At 41.0% G+C, this 25,092-nt stretch overlaps 1 protein-coding gene across 9 annotated transcripts in view; it reads right to left on the bottom strand.

Annotated features, from left to right (window-relative positions):
- The window catches only part of LOC136024526 (epidermal growth factor receptor substrate 15-like 1), a 45,518-nt gene that overhangs the window by 16,109 nt on the left and 4,317 nt on the right, over positions 1 to 25,092 (bottom strand). For 5 of the 9 annotated variants that reach the window (XM_065699949.1, XM_065699951.1, XM_065699955.1 and 2 more), the window contains 22 exons: positions 18,806 to 18,848; positions 18,506 to 18,591; positions 18,104 to 18,151; positions 17,307 to 17,402; positions 16,690 to 16,752; positions 15,641 to 15,766; positions 14,282 to 14,341; positions 13,711 to 13,947; positions 12,820 to 12,977; positions 12,198 to 12,354; positions 11,211 to 11,267; positions 9,607 to 9,692; positions 9,064 to 9,136; positions 8,394 to 8,555; positions 7,375 to 7,572; positions 6,947 to 7,111; positions 5,292 to 5,418; positions 5,119 to 5,169; positions 4,613 to 4,749; positions 3,489 to 3,549; positions 3,042 to 3,124; positions 1,522 to 1,654 (listed from right to left, as the gene is read on the bottom strand). In XM_065699949.1, the coding sequence (XP_065556021.1) occupies positions 1,522 to 1,654; positions 3,042 to 3,124; positions 3,489 to 3,549; positions 4,613 to 4,749; positions 5,119 to 5,169; positions 5,292 to 5,418; positions 6,947 to 7,111; positions 7,375 to 7,572; positions 8,394 to 8,555; positions 9,064 to 9,136; positions 9,607 to 9,692; positions 11,211 to 11,267; positions 12,198 to 12,354; positions 12,820 to 12,977; positions 13,711 to 13,947; positions 14,282 to 14,341; positions 15,641 to 15,766; positions 16,690 to 16,752; positions 17,307 to 17,402; positions 18,104 to 18,151; positions 18,506 to 18,591; positions 18,806 to 18,848 (2,407 nt within the window). Of the gene's footprint in view, positions 1 to 1,521; positions 1,655 to 3,041; positions 3,125 to 3,488; positions 3,550 to 4,612; positions 4,750 to 5,118; positions 5,170 to 5,291; positions 5,419 to 6,934; positions 7,112 to 7,374; positions 7,573 to 8,393; positions 8,556 to 9,063; positions 9,137 to 9,606; positions 9,693 to 11,210; positions 11,268 to 12,197; positions 12,355 to 12,819; positions 12,978 to 13,710; positions 13,948 to 14,281; positions 14,342 to 15,640; positions 15,767 to 16,689; positions 16,753 to 17,306; positions 17,403 to 18,103; positions 18,152 to 18,505; positions 18,592 to 18,805; positions 18,849 to 23,808; positions 23,863 to 25,092 lie in introns of those variants that run through there. The other 4 variants (XM_065699956.1, XM_065699957.1, XM_065699952.1 and 1 more) reach the window with 4 other exon arrangements.

Here is a 25,092-nt window from a genome sequence, read left to right on the forward strand (position 1 = left end):
GGCTCTCTAGTATCTCAAGAGTAGAAACTATCTACACAAAGCAAGCATGGGGCAGGCTTCAAGAACAATCCTAGAGCATTCCCTGATCGATTTCCATCAATACTCACCTATGCAGAACCTCAGCATTTGATTTCAGGGGTTTTGTGTGCATCATCAGCAGTAAAACCATAATAATAGGAACAAACTAATCCTGCTGCAATGGCCTGCTTTTAAGTTTACAGTATTAAATAATATATTCCAAACCTTGGATCAACCTATGGGATAGTTAATGACAGGACACTCCAGGAATAGAAAGCAATTTTGATATTATCCAAGGAGCTAGCTCTAGCACAACTGGTCTGCAGAACCAACCAGATACCTGTTGTTTTATTACCAGGATGGGTGCAGGGTGCATGCTTTGCTCCAAAATGCAACAGCAGAAAGGTAGACAATCCACACATTTAGGCAGGGAAACACTAATAATGGAACTGTTTTCTTTGTATTATGCTTCCTAACACTGGCACTGGATACATAAGAATACTGGATGCTGACCAGCATGTTGGGGTTGGGGTTTTTTTTGAGGCAACTGAATGTTCACTGCTATTAGTTACAGAACTACACCACTCTTGCTAAAAGGAGACTTGAAACTAACAGCTCGAGGTGGCTTCAGTTCTCAAAACAGTTTCACTGGTATGTGCATATTTTGAAAATCAGCTCTAGGGAGGGCAAATAAGTAGAAGCTGAATCTCCACGGAAAGAGATCCTCTTTTCAATTCAGGACATTCCTACCTAACTAAAATCTTCCACACATGATGCACTTGCAGCAGGAACAAGCCATATATTCATACAGTGTTCTGTATTTCATTAATGCAGTGATGCATGAAGGCAAGAATGATCATACCTGGACAGAGCAGGACAGGTCTATCTAGCCCTGCACCCTGTTCTTGTTAGGATCTAGTGGCAAATGCCTCAGGAAGAACATCAAAACAAGGTATTGATTGATACAGCCACACTTCAGACTATTCTTGCAGCTGCCTAGGTGCAGACATTCAGCAAGACAGGATCCAGAAAGAGTATTTTGGCATTTGATAGACCCTGATGCCCCTGTTGGATTTTCCTTCTAAGAATTATCTAGTTAATTTTTCAGCCCATTTAAACTTTTTTGCATTCACCATATTCTCTGGGGAATAAAAAAAAAAATCCTAAGTTTAGAGTACTGTATAAAAACAAAACCTCTGTTTCTTCTGAAGGTGCCATTTACCAATCTCATTTCTTGCCCACTTCGATAAAGACACTTTTTCCACCCCCTGCATATTTCCCTGCCACAACTGATTTTACAGAGCTGTCCTATCGTCTGTTTTCCCATCTGAAGAATTTCAGTTTGGTTTACTGACAATTTCTGCCACTTTATTGATAATCTCATACTTCCTCTCCCATGGTTGAAATATAAGATAATGAGGTAGAAGACTGTCAACTTGCCCTTATGTCCAACAATATACAGAAACTGGGATAAATTGCATTAAAAAAGGAAAACCTTCTTACCACTGGGTGGCTTGGGTCGTGGAGGGACATTTTTCTTAGGTGGCAATGCTGGTGTGTCTGATTTGCTTTTGAAGGGGTCATCTGAGAATCCCACCCCTCCAAAAGAGGAGGCGAAGGGGTCTGAAGCTACCGACTACATGAGAGAAAAAGAAAAGCATGTAAGCACATTGTAGGATATTTGTTGTTTCATGAAAGCCAGAAGTAAAAGCATTAAGTTCAAAAACTAAGGACATATGCACAGGATTGTGTCAGTGGTATAAGATCGAATGTCCACTGAGAGAGGTGTTAGGGTTTTATTAACATTCACAAGTACTTACACTCTTACTCACATAAGTGATTCTAGAACTTTTTGTCCTAGCAAAAAACTCATGTGAAAAAGAAAAGAAAGTAAAACTACTTTTAGTAAAAAGTAGTTTTGGCAATGAACAGTCGTACTACAAGCTGGCCTTCACTCTGATAAACAGAACCATGACAGCAACTGGAAAAACACAGTAGAATGCAGAATGGATAGGGTTTTTGCCAAGCTTTTCTTAAGTTACACACAGTTATTTGTCTTTTTTGCAAAGCTCAGGGAAAATTCCAAACCCATATGTTTAACATTGCCTATCTGCAGCTGGCTCTTCAAAAGCACTTCTACTGATTGAACATGGCACAGCAAATTATGCCATGCAAGGAAATTTAGCACTCTGAAATGCGGAAAGAGGAATTTTGTGGGCAAAGCTAAAGGAAAGGAAGACTTTTGCCAAAACTACGAACTCAAGTCAAACACATCAATATTTGTAAAGGCTGTTGCCACCTAGTGGAGAACTAAAACACCCACAGAAACAGGAGAAACATTAAAATACACAAAGTTTAATTAGTGACAGGAATGTGATAATCTGTTTTGTAATTAACATTTACCCTACAATGTTCAAGTGTTACTGTGGAACCAAGTGTAAAAAGCTGGGCAACTGATGTTGACTGTCAATTCCAAACTCCATCTCAGAAAGCCAACAGCAGACTGTGACTGATGCAGATGAGGAGCGGTAAGGACCTAGTTCTACTTCAAACGTGCTATATACTCATTTTATACCAAGAAGCCAAGGAAACAGCAATTCTATTAAGAGCCATGAAAGCTCCGCGCACCACGCTGTCCACCTTCCTCTGGTTCCCTGTACTCATAGAGAAGTCTAAGAACAAATCGGGATATGATGAGAGAGAAAGTATCCAAGAAGCCGACTTCAGGACTTCAGAGGAAGGTTGGACACTGAGATGTATTAATATCTGGAACAACGACCTTTTCTTACAGGTGAAAACTAGAAGTTATGTTTCTCTGGTATTTGAAAGTGTTTGTGTAAAGTTAAATTTATCCCTGCTGAATCTACCAGTCTTGGTTGCCATATCTGAGATGGATGGAAAATGCTTTGCTAAGTAACTGGAGAAAGCTTAACAAAAGTGGGTTGTCAGCTGAAAAGTTACAGTCAAAAAAGTATCTGTAGATACATTTTTAAAAGGACAACTGCCTTCCTTGTAACCTTTACCTTTGACATCTGGCTGAAGTCTGCAAATCCCTCACCACTACTGAAAGTGCCACTTCCAAATGGATCCAGTGTTCCAAATGGATCTGAAACAGAGAACAGGAAAAAGAAAAAAAAAAGTTATTTAAAATATTTGAAATAAGAGTTATGAAGAATGCTTGGTGCCAATGAAGTACAAAACTAGGCAGGTGACGCAGAAACACCTGCATTTTGACCGGGCATGAGATGTCAAAGGAGAATTCCATAAAACAAGTTTTCTACCAGCCGGGGCGGGGGGGTGGGGGGGAGTGTATATAAAGACTTAATCTTCATAACCCATTAAAGGACTGCAAGGATATTTGCCAACAGTTCACAATACACTTTCTTTAGTCTCAACTTTTAACATTTGATTCTTCTTTCAGAAAGAGATACCTCTTTATTCATCTTCAAGAGGAAATTTTTTCTTCTTACCTGGACCTTTTGAAGAGATACTGGAAGTTGTAAAAGGATCACTGCTTTCAAAAGGGTCAGGCTAGATAAGAACAGATATACACAATTATTGTTCTGCTGTGCTGTGCACTTGTCTTTTTATGCATATCAAAATCTCTTGCATTATTTCCAATTTCAGACCACTCTGTTAAGCAGACACATAAGCAGGATAAAATCAACTGATCACGTGATATTTGCACTATTAGTGCATTTGGCTATTGACAGCCTTGAACAAAACACCAAGTACCTCCAAGCAAAACACATTAAAGTGACAAGTGTATCATGCTGAAATACAAGAGATACCAGCTACCAGGGCAAAATAAGAAATAAAACCCAGAAGTATTCAGTCTTCAAGCAAAAGAGACTGAATATTCAGGTCAGGCATTTACATTATTGTCAATTCAGAGTCTGTACATCACTTCTTTTTAAATTGATGGTGTTTACAGTTGCTCTTCAGTTTGAAAAGTCTGCTGTTATCTAAGTACAAACCTGTACTGAAGACAAACTAGCCTCCCACTGACTGACACTGCAATAGTGTTCTAACGCTTGGGTGGCAACAGTCAATGAACGCCATAAGGAAGGGTGAGGGAAAGGATTAATTAAACAACAAAACAAAAATCCATGCCCACCACCCCACACAGCCAGACACATACACATAAGGACAGCTTAAGAACTGTGACTATACATTTGACAAACATGTTCTATGCAGTCCTTCCACTCTGTTGGCTCTATTGTCTGTTGGTGGCTCAATAACCCTTTAGCCAGATCAGTTCCTTGATCCAATTCACTATGTGACTGCACAAACAGAAACAGCGATGGAACAGAGGTAATGGTGTGAATGAGTGGGTGCTGGCAGCTTGAAATTCCCAACAGAGAAAAGAAATATCCACCTAACTGTCTCTTCCTGGTGAACAGACAATGTTATCATGGAACTGGAGAGAACAAACTGCTGATTGCCTTAACAATCCATACTTCAATTTTAAGGATGGAATTCATGATACTTTGGGCAGTTAGGAGAAACTCATTTTGTGGTATTTTGCTCCTTTCAGACAATAAGCTTTGAAACAGTAAAGAAGTTATTTTGTGTAGATTGAGAAATTACTGACCTTTGAGGGTAAAGTGGGGGGTTTTGTGAATGGATCTGAGGTAAATGGGTCGCTCTTCACCTGCTTCTTGAAGAAATCCTCAGGGGCAGAACTACGAAATGGGTCACTTTCCTTAAATGGATCACCTCCAAATGGATCTAGGAGTGTATGAAAAGGTAACTAGACAGAGCACCTACTGTGTCCATAATGAATCATTCTATGTTCGATGTGATGGGACTTTTCTTATCAAACCAAACAACAATTTGGTAAATCTGATAAACTCCCAGATAACAGGATATTTACTAAGTTTGAACTTACGTACATGTTTAATGTTAAGGTTATGGAACTAAAGAGTTACATGCACGTTATTGACATTGCTCCTGAATCACTCACATACACACCCTATCAGGTTTCTATGTTCCCCACATGCAAACCAAAAATCTGAAGCCAGGAAAACCTTGGAAATCCTTGTGTTTGGCTACAAATTGTTTATATCATATCTGTCTTGTTATCAAAAGGGCCATTACCTGCTGGAGCAGGTGGTTGTTCTGCAAAAGGATCGTGCTGGAATGGGTCACCTATGCAGAATAGAAAAATCACTTGTTTTATCCACTATTTAGCAAGATGATTAAAGTTTCTGAAAAAATCATTTACTCAAAAATTGATCTTCAAGGTCTCAGGTGAGCCACTGGTCACTTACTGCCTTTGAAAGGGTCTGCTCCCTTAAACGGATCCGATTTGAAAGGATCTTCTGACTGGAATGGGTCTGTATGCAGTTCTTGTGTATTATTGGTAAACATCAAGGCTTTATTCTTAAATGGATCATCCTAAAAAATAAGAGGAGAAACATTACAGCAACTTCCCATGATAAAAATGCTCAGTTACCTATTCAGAAGAAATTTTATGCTATCTTGGCTCCTGTTTACTGATCTTAATAATTACTTCCTACAGAACTTTCTGAGTAAGGGGCTTCTAAGTAGAAATAAGTACACCATAGAAGGAAAAACACGACCTGAGGCTACACAGAACATCAAAAGTTGTTGTACAGCCAATACATACAACAATAAAAGGTTAAACTGTTGCCCGTATTACTATGTTCAATTCTGAAATACTTGAAGACTGAAACCAAACCCCAGCCACTGCACTACCAAAAGATTTTTCTCTCCCAGTTATTTTGCAGCTCAGCTTCAGGTAAGAGAGTTGTTTAAAAGGATACACAAAGCATTTGTGGACTGCAAATACAAGATACTACTACCGAGAAGTTAAGATTGCTTCTTGTTAGCTCATTCTTGAACTCAAAGCTCCAAGTACTGATTTCATGGTACAAAGTATTACTTGGCAGAAGGAGTGTCACCCCCATCACTTCATGAGAGGTTTGTCAGCAGAAGCCAACTTCCAGCTTTGGCAAGTTACAAAAATATAGGCTGCACAAATAGCAAACTAAAGTTATGAAACCTCTTTACTGCATTCATTTGCCATGATACCTCTGTCTTTTGCCTGGTTTGGGTCTCTGATGAAACCAGTCCTTGCCACAGTAGCCATATGTGCATGCAGCACCTGTACAACTGGGGTCCATTGACAAAGCCATTCAACACCAACACAAACACCTAGTAACAACCACCCGTTTACACTGCCCCAGTACTAGAAAGACATGGTATTTCTTCATCCCTTTACAAGATGCAAAGGAAGAAGTCTAATGCTTCTCAGAACAGTGGAGGGAGGTGGGGAGAGGAGGAAGAGGAAGGAAGAGTTAAGAAACAGGAAGGGGGCATGATGGTTTAAAACATTTACTATGAACATGTACTGGAGTTTTCTTCCAGTAAGCGATTCTTAGGTTTTGCAAGTAAGAGAAACATCTGGAAGTTTCTACTGGAAATTAAACATAAATGTTTATGCAAGCCCTGCAAGCACAGAATCTAAGCACCTAACTGTTTTAAGACCATGTCTCTCAATGTATTATTGTTTCTAATCTACTACTTTTCTTCTGTTTAGCATTTTATTACACTTTCTCTGTAAAAACAAAGTCCTACCTCCTGAGAATAAGGATGTGACAGGTTACTTATCAAGGGTTAACGTGACCTTTTCTTTTTCTTTCCATACCCATACCGTTACAGCTACACAGGCACAAAATCTTAGCACAAGACCTAATCCAAAGCCTAAAAATCAGGTTTTCCACCAACATTAAAATCTTTGCCCTGCCTTGCACTGAAGATTGCTACCTTGCAGGGATCGTGGTATTTGTTAACATACGAAAAGCCAACTAAACAATCATCTTAACTATTCCAGATTAGGTGCAAGTTACAAACCTAATTATTGTAAAAAACACCGAACAACAGCAGTTTTTTATACTTTTACCATAGCTCCATAATTGTTTCTTTCTGTCTGCCCAAGGCCTTCACTTATGTCTGCCAAATTCGTCAGGCTGCCACCATGAATCCCATTGAGAGCTTCATTATATTCTTCTATACTCTTATTGACTTCTTGATGACTCTCTTGAAGTTGAGAAAGTTTACTTCTTGCCTAAGCAACGAAACCCACTTTAGTCTGTTATGCACTCAATAACACTGTCATTCTCACATTCTTGTTAAACCTGGTTGCCAGACAGTTGCATTTCCCTCCTCCCCCAGAGCTAAACTTTCCTTGACTTAAACTGGAAATTCACCTACTCAGCACCAAACAGGCTTATTTCATGAACCAGTATTTTTCTTCACAATCTTTCTAGGTGATGCTCAACAATTAACCTGTCAAGAAGCAAAAAGAGAAGTATAAACTACAACGAATACCTGGTTTATTTCTTCCTGTGTTGATTTTAAAGATTTGATTATTGTTTCAAGCTGCACTTTTCCAGCCTGGATACTCTGCTCTAGCTGAGTCTCTTCTTGCTGGAGGCGATTCAGCTCTGCTTTTGCTCTATTAAGGTCATCTTCCTGTAATTTTAGATCTGATTCCTGAGATTGAATCTGCATTTTTAGTGATGAAATCTGAAACAAAACATTATAAAAATCAGAGTGAAATTTAAAATAAATGTAACTCAGTAAATTATGAATCTGTAACAAACAGAAACTTGTAAAGCAACCTATCAACTGCTAAGGAAGGTAACAAGAACTTAATAGGAAGAACTGCATGCAATCCTTGATAATAGCACAAAAGACATTCAATAACAGCAAGAAATACTAGTATTTTAAGTCACAGAAATACCACCCTGACTACAAAGGTAATTAAAAGGTGTTTCTTAGATGGTTACTTTGTAATTTTCAGAACTTAGCTCCTTTTCCATTCAAACATTTACCAAGCATTATAAAGGTGATTTTTAACTCCAATGAGTTAAAATTACTCAGTTGCATACAACTCTCCTTTTACACTTTCTTACATGATCTTATACACCAAGTTTCTACACTAAGAAAACAGGCTAGCTACATTGGCAATTATATACCCCTGAAAACCTACTTTTAGAACACTGATGAGGTTCACAGTGATCTAAATCTGCACCCCTGCCCATGGACTGTCCCAGAGGTCAGCAACAATGCCTCTCAGCTACCCTATTAGGTTGAATAAATCATTCGTATATTCACAGAACAATAACCATTTACGTAGAAGGGGACTCCTGGAGATCATCTGCTTCAACCCCCCATTTATAACCCCCATTTATGAAAGGTATTTAGGTTAGCAAAATCCTTTCTTGGACCTCCGTGTTAGTGTTGAAATGGCCATTTATGGTAAAAATGAATAAACCAATATTCACTAAATAGAATTTCCTTCAACAAAAGACTCTTAAGCATGTCCAGAATTAATGTACACTCACCACCTGCGTTTCTTCCTGGCATTTCTGCCTTACATCATTCAGCATATCTTTTAGTTTGGCTTTCTGCTGGTCCATTTCATCCAGGCGGTCTTGAGCATCTTGCTTCTGAGCCTCCAGCTCCTGCAAGTTACTCGTCTCCCTGTCTAAATCATTTTGGAGTTCCTGAGGAAAATTCCACAGTTTGTAATTTATATTCAGCAGTTGTCTTACAGGAATGATCAACCACAGACAAACAGGCTAGCAAAATGTAAAAGATTTTCTGTGTTATATCGGCTATTCCCTGTATGTGTATGTTTTGTTTCTGTGGGAACTTTTATGAGACAGCAAGAAACAAATCAGTGCTCACAAGATGGAAGAGAGACTGGGACACCAAAACCAATAGTCTTTGACCAATGATTTCCTAGATTAATGTTAGTCAAGCACTAACAGAAAAGACATGTCAAATGGCTCCTGTAACATCTCCTGTTTATATTAACCAGCATCTGGAGAAAACATTTCTGACGGATATTAGGAAAATAAGGATTTTATTGTGAGTTAAAGGAGAATCGCATGAAAGAAAGAAAGACTTGCCCAGAAGCAACACAAGGCAAGATGGAAGAAAGAATGCTTAACTTCCTATATCTTATTTTAGATTTAAATGAGAAATAATAATGATATCTTGAGTTTTTACCTGGACTTCGTTGGTTTTCTGTCTGATTGATTCTTCTTTTTCCCTAATGTCCTGCTCTAATGAGTATTTTTCTCTGTAAGATAAACAAGCACATGTATTCCTGATTAAGTAATGCAACACACACATGCATACGCAAACATCAATCAAATATTATTCTGGTAACACCACACAGCCAAAAATGCCAGCCCGTATTCTGATATATTCTTTAAATGAGTAAAGGTGTATACAAATCAATTATGCTTATGACAGCACAAGGGGCGACAGGTTTAAACTTAAACAGGGGAAGTTCAGGTTAGATATAAGGAAGATGTTCTTCACTGTGGTGAGACAGGGGAACAGGTTGCCCAGAGAAGTGGTAAATGCTCCATCCCTGGCAGTGTTCAAGGGCAGGTTGGACAGAGCCTTGGGCGACCTGGTCTAGAGTGAGGCATCCCAGCACATGGCAGGGGGGTTGATGATCATAAGAACCTTTCCAACCCAACCCATTCTATGATTCTATGTTTCTCCCACTCCACAATTCTTTTAAGAGTCCACAACTATTACCTCTGCAGCTGAGCAATTTCTTGACTAATATCATCCAGCTCCTTCACGCCTGTAAATTCACCTGATCCAACAGAACTTGAACTATCCTGTTAAGAATGAAATCGTCTATTAAAACACCACATTCTTACAGAAGATTTGCCTTTAGAAAGGCTGAGGACAAAGGCAGGACACAATCCTCATTATACGCATCTGCAAAATTCTATGGGAGACATCAAATCATTACGCAACGGCCACCGAGCACATCACATAGATCAACCTTTGAGACAGGAGAATATTCTCTGTGTATAACAGATGGGACAGCTGAAACACATGGCAGTGAAAGTACATGCACAATGTCAATGAATAAACTGCAGGCAATGGTAGAATTAAAATTCAAACCCCCAAAATCCCAGCTCTGCTATAGTCAATAGCAAAGCTTCCAGGGAACTGAACAAAATCAGACTGAAATGACAATCTTCTTTAGCCCTGCCACAAATTAAAACCAATTTCTGCAAGTGTGTGGATCAGGGAAGACACTGAGGGTATCACCTGACTTTTAGACAAGAAAGTTGTCATTAGAAGTTATTAAGAAAAGATCTCAGCATTTGGCACAAAATTTGTCATCATTACAGAAAGGACTGCTAGTTCCTTGAAAGAAAAAAAGTCACTGCGACGGAGCAAAACCTGCACCACTGAACTCACTGTCAGTGTGACAGATCAGGAGACCTACTAGTTTTAAATAGCATTTTAAAAAGAAGCAAGTGCAGTCTGCGTGCTTCGTTCACTCTGAGGCTGTGATAACCACAGAAAGTTTGGCTTTATTCACTCTAAATACACCAAAAACCCAACCAACAAACCACAAAGAGCACAGTAAAATGTGATTGTTGTGCAGAAACAACAGGTGAATATAGAGCTTAAGTTAATTAAGTCCTCTCTTTTGGGCGAGTATTTCTTAATATACCACTAAATAATCTAAATAACAACACCAATTCCAGACTAGTTCTTCAAGCTGGCAAATCAAAAGCTTCCAGTATAACTTTTGCATTTTCAGACTACAGACTGATTTGCTGAGAGACCTCTACTATCTGCTGTGCAGGATGATAATAAGGTGTTATCCAATATGATTATGAACTAAGTTAAAATGAGCTGCTGCATTGGTTAGGATCACACAGTTCATTGCTCCACATGAACAGAAAACTGATCTGCTATGTTCACAGTATCATACAGTTTATTCCACATTACATTCAACTAAAACCACACTAGATGGGGAAAAAAAAAATAAAAATACAGTGAACTGAAAATAATGAAAAGCTTAAAGCTCTCACACCAATGTGTATTTACTGCCCACAGCTTCAGGGAACTAGTACATGAATAGCTTTAACATGCTAACACTGAAAACTTCGTGACAGACCAATGCATCTCAAGTTGTTGAAGGAAGCAGTATCACCAGCTCAACAGGCAACACCAGGAACTTCACACTACTGTGGTACTATTGTCATGCCAAGAGCAAGTGACACAGAACACAAGAGCAAAGACACAGGAGGGGTAGAAATAAGACCCTTTTTAAAGTTACAAGTAGCTTACATAAACCAATTTGCATTCTTTTGGATGTTACAATTACTCACACGACGCATTTCTGTTAGTGTTGAGATCTCAGTCCCTACAGAGGTCAAGTAACGAGTCTGTAGAAAAAGGATACAGGAAAACCCTTAAAAGGACCAGAGCAACAGGAATCATTAAAATATATTTAGAAGCTCAAAAGCTTTCTGTTTAGGGAAGGAAAAAAAGTAAAGGAAAATACTACATAATTTATAGAAAAGATGAATATATTGATAGGACAAGGGGTAATGGGTTCAAACTTGAAAAGGGGAGATTTAGGTTAGATATAAGGAAAAGATTCTTTACTATGACAGTGGTGAGGCACTGGCACAGGCTGTCCAAGAGAAGCTGTGAATGCTCCATCCCCGGCAGTGTCCAAGGCCAGGTTGGACGAGGCTTGGAGCAACCTGCTCTAGTGTGAGGTGTCCCTGCCTGTGGCAGGGGGCTGGAACTGGATAACCTTAAGGTCCTTCTCCAACCCAAACCATTCCATCATTCTATGATTTATTCATATAAGTTTCAGAAATACACTAACACACTATTGAGGAAAGGAAGAAAGCAGAAAGATTAGATGCTCCAGTAAAAATGGTATTAACAGTGAAGGATATAGGACTACAGACCATCCTGCTACAAGGAATAAATCAACCACCAATTCCCAGAAACCAGGAAGTCACCACTCTTCATGTAGCCATTTAATTTTACATTTTACAGGAGGGGACAGACTACTAAATGAGCTTTAAACACTTCCCTGAAGTTAAAAAACCCTAACCTTTCTCTATAACACATGAGTATTTTACATTATTCTTTCATTTATAGAATTTTCTACTGCATTTTTCTTTACTTACTGTCTTATGTTAAAAAAAAAAAACGTGTATTTTCAAATGTTAAAGAATTTTGCAAAAGGAGATAAGGAAATAAAAGGTAATTTTGACCATCATACTACAAAAACCTCAAAGCTCATTACTTTCAAAGCACAAAAGCTCAGTATTATCTACAGATAATCAATGACTTGCCTGTATGGGAGTGTTCCTCTCTGAGGGAGGGATCATCTCTGGGGACAACACTTGTGGAGGATCAATCCCTTTACTGACCTTCTGTTGGATGAGATACATTGCTAATGCAAACTGATCTTTGCTCAGCTTTCCCATCTCTCTTGTGTCTGCCAAAGCCCTGGTAAAAAACAGATCATACTTATGAACAAAAGCTTATTTCTCCTCTACCAAGATGCCTGAAATACACATATACATGTAATTTCCTTTTGATTCAGCTCCATCAGAGCTTGCTTATTCTAGTGAGAGAGTTCCATAAAGAGAGCAGTATTTTATTAGCCATGTATTGACTGAAGAGAACAGCATTACCCTGAGAAACTATTTAGAGCCCTAGAACTTAAAAAACCAACCATAGTTCACAGACTGACCTATTCCCCTCTCCCAGAAAAGCAAAGTGAGAAATAATTTCTCCCTCATTTTTCCATATAGCCCAAATACCACAGCACAGCAACAGGGCAATTAAAAGAGGCTGTGGTTTTCGTTTGGATTTTGGGGTTTTCTTTGATGTCCGGATCACAATTGTGGCTGGACAATCCAACTTCCCAGATCAGCAGGTTACGAAAATGGAGCTCTAGGGAAATCTTACCATATATGTGCTAGGAGATTCTGAGAGAGACCTGAATGCATAAAAATGTCCTTTACTTCTTGGCCACTCACAAACCCATCCATGTCTGTGTCTGTTTTTAAGAAGATGTCATCGTATCGCACCTTTTCAGACACTGGTACCACCCAATTCATAGAGGGCTGGAAAACAAAGTTTTGTCTTTCAAGAGAAGGGAAACAGTCTTTATCACCACACTGAGTATACATGACATTATTCAGAGCCAGAAGTGCTGAACATCTTGTGCAATCCAATCTAATTGGTAAGTGGGTATTTCCCCTTTTCCTACAAACGTTTTAGCTTAATACTTTTTTATCTGAATTATAAATACTGATAAACATTCTTGCTTTGGAATACTTTGGAAAGCATTCAGTCTTTAGAAATATGGACCAAATAAGCATACTAAGTCCTCAAGCTACTAACACAGGAGCTTCAGTAGGTAGATTAATGATTGCTCAAAGAAGTGGTAAATGCTCCATCCCTGGCAGTGTTTAAGGCCAGGTTGGACAGAGCCTTAGGCAACACGGTCTAGTGGAAGGTGTCCTTGCCCATGGCAGGGGGTTTGAACTGGATGATCTAAAGGCCCTTTCCAACCCAAACCACCCTATGATTCTATGGTTTCTTTGGTACGAAAGCAGACACATGAGGGAAACCTTTCTATGTTTTCACTTTCAATGAAAAGTGAAAATTCCCCACAAGATCTGCTACCTCACGGTCACTGACTAAACTTCACTTGCTTCTCTTCCGCTCTTCCAAGACTTTCCATTCTCATTTCATTCCCTCCACCCAAATTATCCCACAACAACCCAGAAATCAAAAAGCAGGTTTATTTTTACCTGCAGTTTGCTGATTTTAAAAGAGAAAAAAGACTTGTACCTGTGCTTGCTTAATGCTGGGCTTGGGAGATGAACTCCCCGTGCTGTCCAGACTGTTGACACTGCCATGAGATGGGGTAGAGCGGAGGCTGTCTTTTGGTGGAGGACTTGGAGGAAGAACAGGAACAGAACCAGGAAAGACGGGTGTCTTCTTTCTTTTAGAAGGTGGTATGAGAGAAGGGGGTAATAGTGAAGGAACTGGCTCTTTCTCGAGAGCTCTATATACCAAATGCATTGCCTGCAAAGACAAAAAGGTCAAATAACATAAACAATTAGAAGAAAAAGCTACAAGATTTTCCAGTGTCAGTCATTTACATCTTACTAAAACAAAGACAGTAAGATTAGAGATGCAAACCAGAGCAGATCATTTTCATTTTACTTCCAAAAAGTTTAATCTTGGTGACACAGGCAAGAGTCAGCACATTTGAAAAAGATCATTTAATAGCTCCACATGAACAATTTAGATTAGAACAATCAAATGTAGCAGAGAAAACTGCAGAGCTCTTGAGACTAAAAACTGAGCAATCTGCTCTAAGAGACACAATGTGAATGGAGAATGTAAAGCAACCTACCACAGCGAATTCATCCTTGTCCAGGTGACCATCTTTATCAATATCACTGAGGTCCCAGACCTACAGCAATTATGATAAATGAAATCATTTAGAGAACAAGTTACACTTTGTGCTTTTGATGTTAATCATCATCATATCGAGCATACTCCCTAAAGACTCCTAACAGAGTTTTTGTGAAGACTGCATTAGTTACATTAGACCCAGCTAACAGACTGGATTAGTTTCCTAGCAGTGAGAATCAACACTTGCTCTAACAAATTCTGGGTGCAACACAGGCAGGATTTCTCATCCTTCTAATTTGCAGTTAAGGAATCATCAAGCTGCCTAAAAACATCCAGAGGTGGCTTTCAGATTTAGAAGGATACAAAACTTTGGGTACTCTAATACTCAGCCATCAGCTAGCACTGTTTCATCATCAATATGACACGGTGACAGTATAGCAGAGTGGACAGAGAGTTAAGACCAAGGCTCAACCATCTGAACTCTCGTCCCAGCTTTATCTCTGGATCCCCATACAAATTTAAGCCAGCTCATTAGTCCTTTGCCCCTTTTCTCAGTCCCCTGTCTTGTCTGCAAACTCTTCTGGAACAGGAAAAAGCTTCCTGAATTTCTAGCATGACAAAAGCAAGATAAAATCCAAAGCCTTTCAAGGACGAGTACTTCACAATATTCCAAGTACAGAATTACAACAAGCAGTATTTAGATTTTGTAGGCAATATAGACAGAGGCAGTTCTTCCTGAGAAGATTAAAGTATACACAGATACAGCTCTTAAACAGACTGTATTCAGTCCTATCAATATGCAAAGCATTAAAGAATACATATTTTAAATGGAAGAAAAAAATACTTTAAGGTTTGCTTCCTTTGCAACTATGCAGTGGATGCACTAAACTCACATCCCAGAAGTATTTATAAATACACATGAAAAAAGAAAACTCCTTGATGATTTGACAGCTACAATAAACTAGGATGTTTTAAAGTGTTCTCCTGTACAAACAGTGGATAGACTTAATGATGTCTATTAACTTGTGTTTGGGAAAATGACAAAAGAGTGGAATATGACACAAAAGCCATTATGATTTAGGAAAGCTTTTTCTTGTTTTGAAACAACCTAAGTAAAAATTTCCAGCTCTTAAAATGAATACAGAGATAATGAAGTCAACCTACTCCAGGGCCCAAATTGATGCTATTATTCCTATTTCTAAGTGAAAGACTTCAAAACCTACTTGCGTTATAGCATGCACTCAACGTAATTCCACAGCCAAAACCTGATCCATGTTGGTAAGTTACATTTAAATATTTAACGTTGCAACTGCAAGAAGCTAAATAGAGAACAGCTAAATCTAAACAGCATACTTACCCTTCCTAGGATATCAAGAGGTAGCTTTGAATTCATCAGTACTGGTTTTACTTTGTCTCCTGAAAGTAAACCATTTACTGGCAAAAGGCTTTCAAAAATACCATCAAACTTTGCTTTTTCTTCCACCTAGTTGGTAAGAAATAGCCTGAATAAGTAAAAAAGTGTGCCTGTGTGAGTGTTGAAAATGAGATCTTGCAAGAAATTAAGAATGGTCAATAAAGTATTCATTCTAACTTTCCAAGCTTTCTGGCAACTGCCACCATGCTGTACTTAAATGCAAACCCATGGAGCTGGATTTCAAAGCTAAGGGTACGGTAGCTAAGAGATTTTAACATGCAGCATGGAAGGTGTGTTTCTATAGTGTTCTAAAAGGACAATGCATTCTGATTAAAACACTGCTGACCAGATTTAAACAAACTTTGACAAGCTCTGTAGAGCTAAAAACTATTCTTCCCACAGAGTTTGCTTCCCACCTGAAAGAGCAACATGCAACTACATAAAAAAAAAAAAAAAAGGCAAAAAAAGGCAGCATTAAGGTTATTTTACTAAAATTCTCCCTTTGGAAATCGTTTGTATTTGAAAATTAACTAAATACGAATATCCTCATGTATGTATCAAAAGTTCCTTTTTTCCCCGATGACATACATTATGTGTATCATTGACTACTAATTAGAACATACGAACTCAAGCTTTAAATTAATACTTCAGGATGGATTTGGTGAAATGCGTTCCTGTTCTCAGTGGGGCTCCTTTATACAAATATGAAAGTGTCTGCTCTAGGATTCTGGAGGAAATCCAGGCAGAAGATTAAAATTCATTGTGTCTTAAGAAACACCACACCAGGGCTTCCCAAAGGCTTGGTTAATACTTACTTCAAATATAAAACTACAGCTCAATGTTCTCTATTGTGCAAAAGTCTGTTACTAGAAAGGGAGGACTCCTGAAATGGGAAATTTATTTGCTACAATATACTCTCACTGGGAAAATTACAGGTAAAGGAAATATTTACTTCTAAAGAATGGATGGAATGTGTTGTCTTTTACACTTACCCTAACAGCCCAGTGAGTCTCTGTTGAAGGTGGGGTCATCAGCAAAGGACTGCTAGTGTCGTGCTAAAAATCAAAGAAGTTTTTATTTATACATATATATACACATATAAATTACACTTCTGTCTCTAATCCTCACTGATTGCTTTAAGAGATGGTTATGGACATGAAGCTTAACTGCACTGAAATAAAGATAAAAGGCTGCACATGTACCTAAATGAAAAAATAAGTCATACTGATTTATACTATTACAGCACTTCGACAAGGACATTAGGTACCCAAACACAGAACTAAAGCAAGCTGCAGGAGGTTGCACAGCAGCTATGGCAAGCAAAGCTGCCGTCATACCCTTTACTACAAACTCCTGTTGATCTACCCCCAAATTAATCTCTCCCCCCACCACTACCCCTTTCTTTTTTCACAAATGTAAAGTTTAGCTCCAGCAGCTTCCTGAGCAAGCTGACTGTAGTTAAACCAGCAGCAGTTCTGCTGCAACAGGACTATGGCAGCCATGGTCTTAAGGAACAGTTTGGCATTTATGAAACAGATTATTCCAGTGCTCCAACTGAAGCCTTAGTTCTCCTATAATACACACAGACATTTAGGTGCATATTACTTACAAATTTAGGAGGTGGCACAGTTAAGTTGAGACTGCTCAGGTTAACATCACGGCCATTCTGTGCACATGCTACAAGGCGCAATGCAACATAGAAACCCTACAAAAATGAGTGGTTTCTGTTAAGAAAGGAACCAGTCTAAATCAGTCTCCAATAACCATTAATGATTTTTACTAACACTGTACACGTGCAACTCAGTAAAGTACAAAAACAACAGATGTATGGCTCATTCAGTTCACTGCATACTGACAAGTACCCCACTGTTTTTAAAGATGATTCAGGAAAAGCTTTGCAGTAACATGGAACACAGAGCAGAAAACTTCAAAGGTAGATTTTAAGGACTTTCCCATAATTAAATTATTGACATTAAAAAAGGCAACAAGTTTTCTTAAAAACTAATACTGTGTTTAAAAAATTTCACCTACAAGTAACAATTTCATCTACAAGTAACTTTCAAGCCATTTTTACTAATGCTAGTTATATTTTTTCCTGCAAAAAAGACTTCCAAAAACATCTTAAAATCATAGTTTGTATTTGGGACTCTATGACTATGTATCTATATATCACACATATGGATTATGTAGAAAACAAGAGAGACAGAAAATCAGATCCAAACTGCTCCAGCAGCCTCACTAAGTAATATATTTGGATGTGACCAGTGCTACAAAAAACCCCAACTCCCCTTGCAAACAGAAACCTACAAATAGGTAAGAATAACTCCTACTGGTAACAGGATTTTCTTGAAACAAGGTTAATCTGTGGAAGATAATGTAAGAGGTCTACAGGAACATTTAATTTACCTGTTTATCCAAGTATCCTTTACCCTCTGGGTCAGCCAAATCCCATATCTGTGGGGATACAACATAAAAGTCATTGGGATATTAAAATAAAACTTAGCTCAGCAGTTTATCCTGCATGTCTCTTTGATGTGTTTGTTGCAGTTTCCAAGTTATTATATATAATTATCTAATTCCCAAGTTAACAAGTAAAATGTTACACAAAAGGCAATCTTTTCCTTTCAGATTCCTAAGAAACTCAGAACAATTCCTTGGAGCTATTACCAATCTGTGGTTTACATAATGGTGAATGGCTCTGATTAGCATTCTACCAAATTCCTTTCTGCGAACCCCTTCTGCTCAATGTTAGCTTCACTCAAGCAAGTGTGTGGATAATTACAGCACTATTTAATTCCCTCAACTTACTTTCCCAAGGATAATATCAGAGAGACCGGATTTTTTCAGGAACAGCGCAGCTTCACTTGCCCCAACTCTGCCTGTATATGCTGGATCTACCTGAAAGGTAAAAATTCACGTTCAATTGAAGCATGGCTCTCATGAAAGCAGAGAGAAATGAAACGTCTGGTCTCTAGGTCAAAAGGAGTTACACAAGCACACATTAGCACTCAGCAGAGAGAATTTACAGAAGCTTAGCACTGCAATGGAGAAAGGAAAGAGAGGGGAATTTGGGGGAAGAGGAAACTGCACTTTAGTTTTTTAAAGAACCTACCTGTTTGTAGTAAGTTTCATATAATGGATTCCCAGTAAACTGAAAAACAAGAGAGATGTTAAGAAAACAAAGAATAAACTGCAGTCACAGACAAGCTACCTTTCGGGATTGATGGGGGGGGAGGGGCGGGGGGAAGTGTATAGTACTTTGTGTTTTAATTCTATTCAAAACATAAAATGGTATGTTAATTTGCTGTGTTCCTAACTGGATACCTGAAATCCAAGTGTGGATAACAGTGATCCCCCAAAACCTGCAGCCAATAGATTACTGTCACCTCTTAAACAGCATTCAAACATACTTGCATTTGTAATTAACAACACTAAAGGGTAGTAAGGTTTTGTAGGGCACCTTTGAACTACTTGCCAAGGTATTTCAGATGACAGTTCGAGAACTACTCATGACAAAGGCAGAGATTTCAACATAATGCTGACTTATCTCCTGCATTGTATCTACACTTATGGAATATTTTCAGCAGGCAATTACACACACACAGAGACAGAGCTCTGGTATCAAAATATGCCTGTGTTTATGTGTTTCCAGGACCAGGATCTTAAACTGAAACAATAAAATCACCATAATGGAATGAATGGTTAGTTAAGGGATGTCACAATTCCCTGACAATGTTTTTTGAGGATTACTCTGCATTACACCAAAGCAGCAGACACAAAGGTAGGCCCTGCCTTTCTGGGATACTGAACAAACAGATTTCTTTTGTCTTGTTCCAAGCAAAAGGGAATGAAAATGCCAAGAAAGGCAGAAGCCTGAGCACCCATCTTCTCACTTGCCTCCTACAATTGCCACAGGAGCTGTAGCCACATGCAGGTTCTACCTCCACACCACTCTCCAGCCTCGATGCCAAGAGCAAAAACGCTACAATCCCATCTCAAACAAGTCACCCCTTAGAGTAGCCAAAGGCCTTAAAACCCAAGCAAACAACCCAATAAACACAGTTGAACAAGTGAGATGCAGGGATGTTGAAACTGCTTGGGACAACTACTCTCCACCTACAGGACATAAGTCAGACACCTGACGAACTATTACTCCGCACTAATTCCGATGACTGGTACGTCATCTCCCAAATGGGCATCCACATGGACTTCCAGACATTCTGCCTACACTGAGGGGAAGGAAGACAGAAATACGATGAAATAAAAGACCAATGAAGAGCATGACATTTTATTTTACACAATGGGAATCTTTCTGTAAGCTTACAATGAACATGCTAAATCTTAACTTAATGGGCTAACCAAAGTAACTAACCCCTATTAACCAAACACAAGCAAACACCAACTCTTTGAAGATCAAAAGTTCTACTTGGCTAGAAAAACATGCATTTTCAGAAGAGTTTCCTACACATCTTACATATATCCATCAACAAAACAAGCCGCTGCATTCTCCAACATCAATCAGTACCCGCTAGAAGCTCATGCTCTTCCAGAAGCTGGAGAGTTCAGAAGCAGCAAGCTGTGACCAGAACCCATAAACCTGACTCATCTTTTTGCTGGCTTGTAAATGATCACCATAGATAAGCACTGAGTTCCTATCCAGACCAGGAAACACATCATGCAGAGAAAAGGTGGAAGTAGGAAATAGTATGTCCAACTCTGAATAAAACCTAGTATGCTTTAGCCAAACTATGTATCTCTTGTTTACCAGAAAGCTGAGAGAAGCTAGCCAAAGACCAGCTACAAGCTGTTGTGACTGATTTGCGAGTATCCTAGAGCAAGCAGAGACTGGATTCGTACCAAGACACCACTCCATTAAGAATACTGAATGATCTCATCGCATCACCAGGCATTCTTGTCATCCTCATTCAGTGCTGTCAGCTGTGACATACAGCTGACTTACCTGACAGAGGTGGCAGGAATCCAGGGTGATGTGTTTAAATGCTGCAAAGTTTCTACTACAGCGATGTATTCATGCAAGTGCTGCTGGAAAGCACTTCCTCACTCAATACTCAGTGCTTGACAAAGATGAAGCCTCTCTGGCCGATTTACCCAAATGACTGCATCTCTGTGATGAAGCAGACCAGACAAAATGGGCTCAAGTGATAAAAATAGCTGCCTACCCACCCGTCACCATGTGTGACTACAACACTGTCATTCAAGAGAATTCTGTAATTGGATGACATCTGCTGACGAAGAACCTACACAAGATTCTGTCACTGCTGGCAGAGACAAACATTTTGAAGAGTCTGTAGTGGAGTTGATGAGTGGTCAAAGGCTATAACCTGTTATACAGCAGTTCAGTTTAACAACCCTCCGGTTTCTATACCTACTCCATCACCCCAAAACATCATTGATGAGCAACACTCCACACTGTCCCGCAAAGACACACTTCAGAACCCTGGTTCCTTATTGTTTCACCTCTAAGTTGATTTCCTGTACAGATCTGAAGATCATGTCTTGAACTTGCACTCTCACAGCAGGTGTGGTACGCTGCATTTGTGGTGCACACTACACACAGAGATACAACTCCATGCCCCTTAATGCAGACCTGGGGAAAAGGCAGGAGTAAGATGCTGCCGCCAGAGCAGCCAATAAAGTTAGTTCCTACCAGCCCTCTTTCCCGAGGTCACTTCAGGACCACAAAGAACACTGGATCAGATGAATTATTTTCCTTGGTGTGCTCCTGTTTCACAATTTCCTCTCAGCCACTCTTCTCACATCCTATGACGGATGAAAATAGGTACTGTGAAAGAGGGAAAAACACAGTGTTCCACAAAGATGAGAGCAAAAAGAAGGTTGCTGCTGCCCTCAGATTACCTTTGCCCTTACTCTACCTGCTGAGTATCCTGAGTTGTCTCAGAGACTGAGCTACCAAATGACCTGTGCTGCCCCAATACCTCTAACGTAACTCTCTATAACCTCCAAAGGCTGTAGGGTGAAAACGCCTGGCACAGCGGGAAGACCACTGATAAGGTGAATATTCAAGGAAATAGTTATCAAAGGCACAATAACAACTGAAATGGGACCTAACTCCAAGAACTGATCTTACATGCTTGCTCTTCAACTGGTTTTATGCATAAAGAGCTGAAAGGTTAAACAGTTTGCAAACTGTTGGACATCTAAATTCTCACTCATAAAAACATAATAAAAACATAACCTCATAGAGGAATAGAAGCGTAATAAAATTCATTTATGAGAACAAATACCATTAAGCGCTTTTAGATGCTTGAATTACCTGTACTATAACCCTAACATGTTGGTATCAATAGCCTTATTTTATATCTTTCTGAGTGAATATACTCCAATGTTACAGCACACATAACCTCTCCTACTCCTTTTAATACCATTTCTGGCATGTATTATAACTAGCACATCTCTCAACAGGAATCATGAATTTGAGGCTATTAAAAGAGGAAGTTCATCAACTTCCACGGAAATCCTGCTTACTGCCCTGATTACCACTACGTTATTCTTGACAGTTCAATATAGTAAAAGAAGTTTTAACACTAGAATGCTTCCATTGAATCAGCTGGAAAATAATAGGTCAAAATAATTAATACATTCATAGAATGTGGTCCTTTTCCCCTCAACATGTCATACCAAAGAAAACACCATTGGTGCCAGTATCTCCAGCATCAGCTGGAATTTAAACAACACAGGAGCAGGATGCCAGCATGAGAAACATTGGATATGTTTTTACCAATGTACTCTTGCAGTTCCACAACAACAAACTCTTTCCAGTCCAGAGTTTATGTCACGTATCTATTGTGCACCACATTACTTCACTTGAGAACTTTGGATAACAGTTTGCATGGATGTTTTCAGACGTTTCTGACCATGCTAATTCAACAGATGTTAATCAGGATTCTTACCGCTATTCAGAAGCTAGAAAGCAGCGCGCTCTCTTAATAAGACAAATTACATATTGCCCAAGCATCGCATAACTCCACTGAAAGATAAATTCTCAGAGTATCACAAATAAAAGTCCATTATTAAAAGGAAATAGACTTAAACGATCCGAGCTACCAAGAGCAGTTGTTCTGAATTCCTGACTGGCCTAGCCACAGTGGAGAAAACAGTTTTCATCTCAAGACACTGGGGGGTGGAGAGGTGCTGCTGCTTTTGTTTCAAAGGAAACAAGTAAGCTAACTGTCTGCACAGGGGCATAAAAAAGGAATGAACAGTGATCACACTGCTCAGGTTTAGATTATTTGGGTGAGAAATCAGTCAGAAGCCTTGTAACAACAACAACCACCTCCCCAGGGATCCCAAACATGAAACCAGAGCTCAGGACAGCCTCTCCCGGAGGCATGCCACCCTCCCTGCGGGAGAGCCTCCAAGGTTCAGGGTCTTCCCTGCAGAAGCCTCATTCTCCTGCTGTCTGCTGAAAACCTCCTTTCCATGCCTCCCCACCGGCTCCTCCGCTGGTGTGCCCGCGCTGCTCCCGCACCTCCCAAACGTTAAGCCCAGTCATGACAGCTAAAGGCGGCCTTAACCCCGTGTTGCAGGCAGGGTGACGAGGAGGCCAAAGCCGGGGGCTCAGCAGACAGCGAGCCCACCCTCCCGCCGCCCAGCCCCGGACCTCCGACCACCACCAGCGGGAACCCCGCAGCTCGAACCCGGCAGCGGCAGCTCGGGGAAGGGAAGCGACCCGAGAGCCTCGCCGCTGCCCTGCCCCTCCCCGGGGGGCAGCTCCGGGGCCTCCATGAGGGGAGGGCGCCAGCGCCTTTTGTGCCCCTCCAGAACCAGCCGGCGCCCAGCCCCGGCCCGGCAGCGGGGGGCAATCGGGGGCTGCTCGCCCCAGCCCGGGGCCCGCTCATCGCCACGCACCGAGCCTCTCCAGCCGCGGGCCGAGCCACCCCCCGGCGGCGGGGAGAGACAGGGCCTGTGCCCCAGCGCCGACCCAGCCCCGGCTGCACCCGCCTGCGGGAGGGGAACGCGCCGGGGCGGGCGCGGTGCCTGCTCCTCCATCGGAGCTCAACCGCCGGAGCCGGGGAGCCGCGTCCCCCCCTCAGCCGCCCCCTGCGGCGGCGCCCGGCGGGGCCGGTTACCTGCTGGCCGAGGGGGATGAGCGCCGCCATCTTCCTCCCACTGATTCGGGCAGCGGCCGGGGCGGGCGGGGGGGGGGGGGGGGGGGGGGGAGGCGGGGCGAGCGGCGGCGGCAGGAGGCCCCGGCCGCGCCTGGCACCGCGCGGCCCGGGCTGGGGCCTGCTGGGCCGCTGCTGCGCTTGGCCCGGCGGCGGAGACGCTCCTGCGCTAGGTACAAAGCGAGCTCGGCTTTATCTGTGCCCCGCAGCCGTTCCCCACCCCGCCAAGCCGGGGCTGGGTCCGGAGCTCGGCCCCTGCCTCCCGCAGCCTCCGCGCTCCCCGGCACGGCGCTGCTCCAGCTGCCTGGCGGTGACCTACCTACGGCACGGACAAAGTAGGTCTAGGGGAGACCCTGTGGAACGTTCTTCCAGGTAACTAATGGACTTGCATCCAGCTTTCTCCTGCATAAACCCAGTTATTTTACTTCACTCAACCTTGGCAAAACGGACTGCAAACTAAGCTCCCTCCGGTCTGTGATCGCAGTTTTAGCATCAAATACAATAAAATGAAGAAATCCTTTACAGCAGTGTATAAATCACTGTGGCCATATGGAAAATAAATCATCGGGAAGTTGTTCAGGGGAAAAAAAAGTACAGGGCAACTGCCACTGCAGCATATTTCAATAGCTGTCAAAGCTATTCCATCACTGGAACTTATAGAGGGGACAGCCCTCTGACAAGCAGAGGGGAAAGAATTTGACCTCAGCGCTCTACAGGCAAGAGCCACCCAGCTTCAGCTGGGCTTCTACAGATCCTCCCACTCCCTATCTCCTTACCACACACTTCACTCAGCCCAGAGGTAAACACAAAACCATGGGCTCTGGCAGCCCGGCCTCAGTTTTTTCTAAATCTATAGCATTAATTCATAGGGGAGGAAAAGGAAATGTAAAAGAGCAGGAGGACCTGAGAAGGGATGAAGGAAGTGACTGACCAAATTACAAGAGTGAGTTACAGGGCAGGTCAGACAGAAAAAGACACATCATGGTTTCAACTTCCTGGCTCACCACCCTAACTGGGGGGAAAAACACAAGTTGTCTGAACACATTTGAACTCCTAAGGACAGATTTGTGGATGGACAGACTGTTGTCACTCAGCCCCACACCACCACAGAGCACTAGAACATTCTGTCAGCGGATAAGCCATGGCAGAGCAGCCACGGTGCATTCGCAGCTGCGGTGACGGGTGAAACTCTGACAGGCGCACAATGCCTGCGGCAGCTCAGCGGAGCTGATCTCCTCCTTAGGCTGA

This window comes from Lathamus discolor, chromosome 21 (assembly GCF_037157495.1).
Source record: "Lathamus discolor isolate bLatDis1 chromosome 21, bLatDis1.hap1, whole genome shotgun sequence".
Classification (NCBI taxonomy): Eukaryota; Metazoa; Chordata; class Aves; order Psittaciformes; family Psittacidae; genus Lathamus; species Lathamus discolor.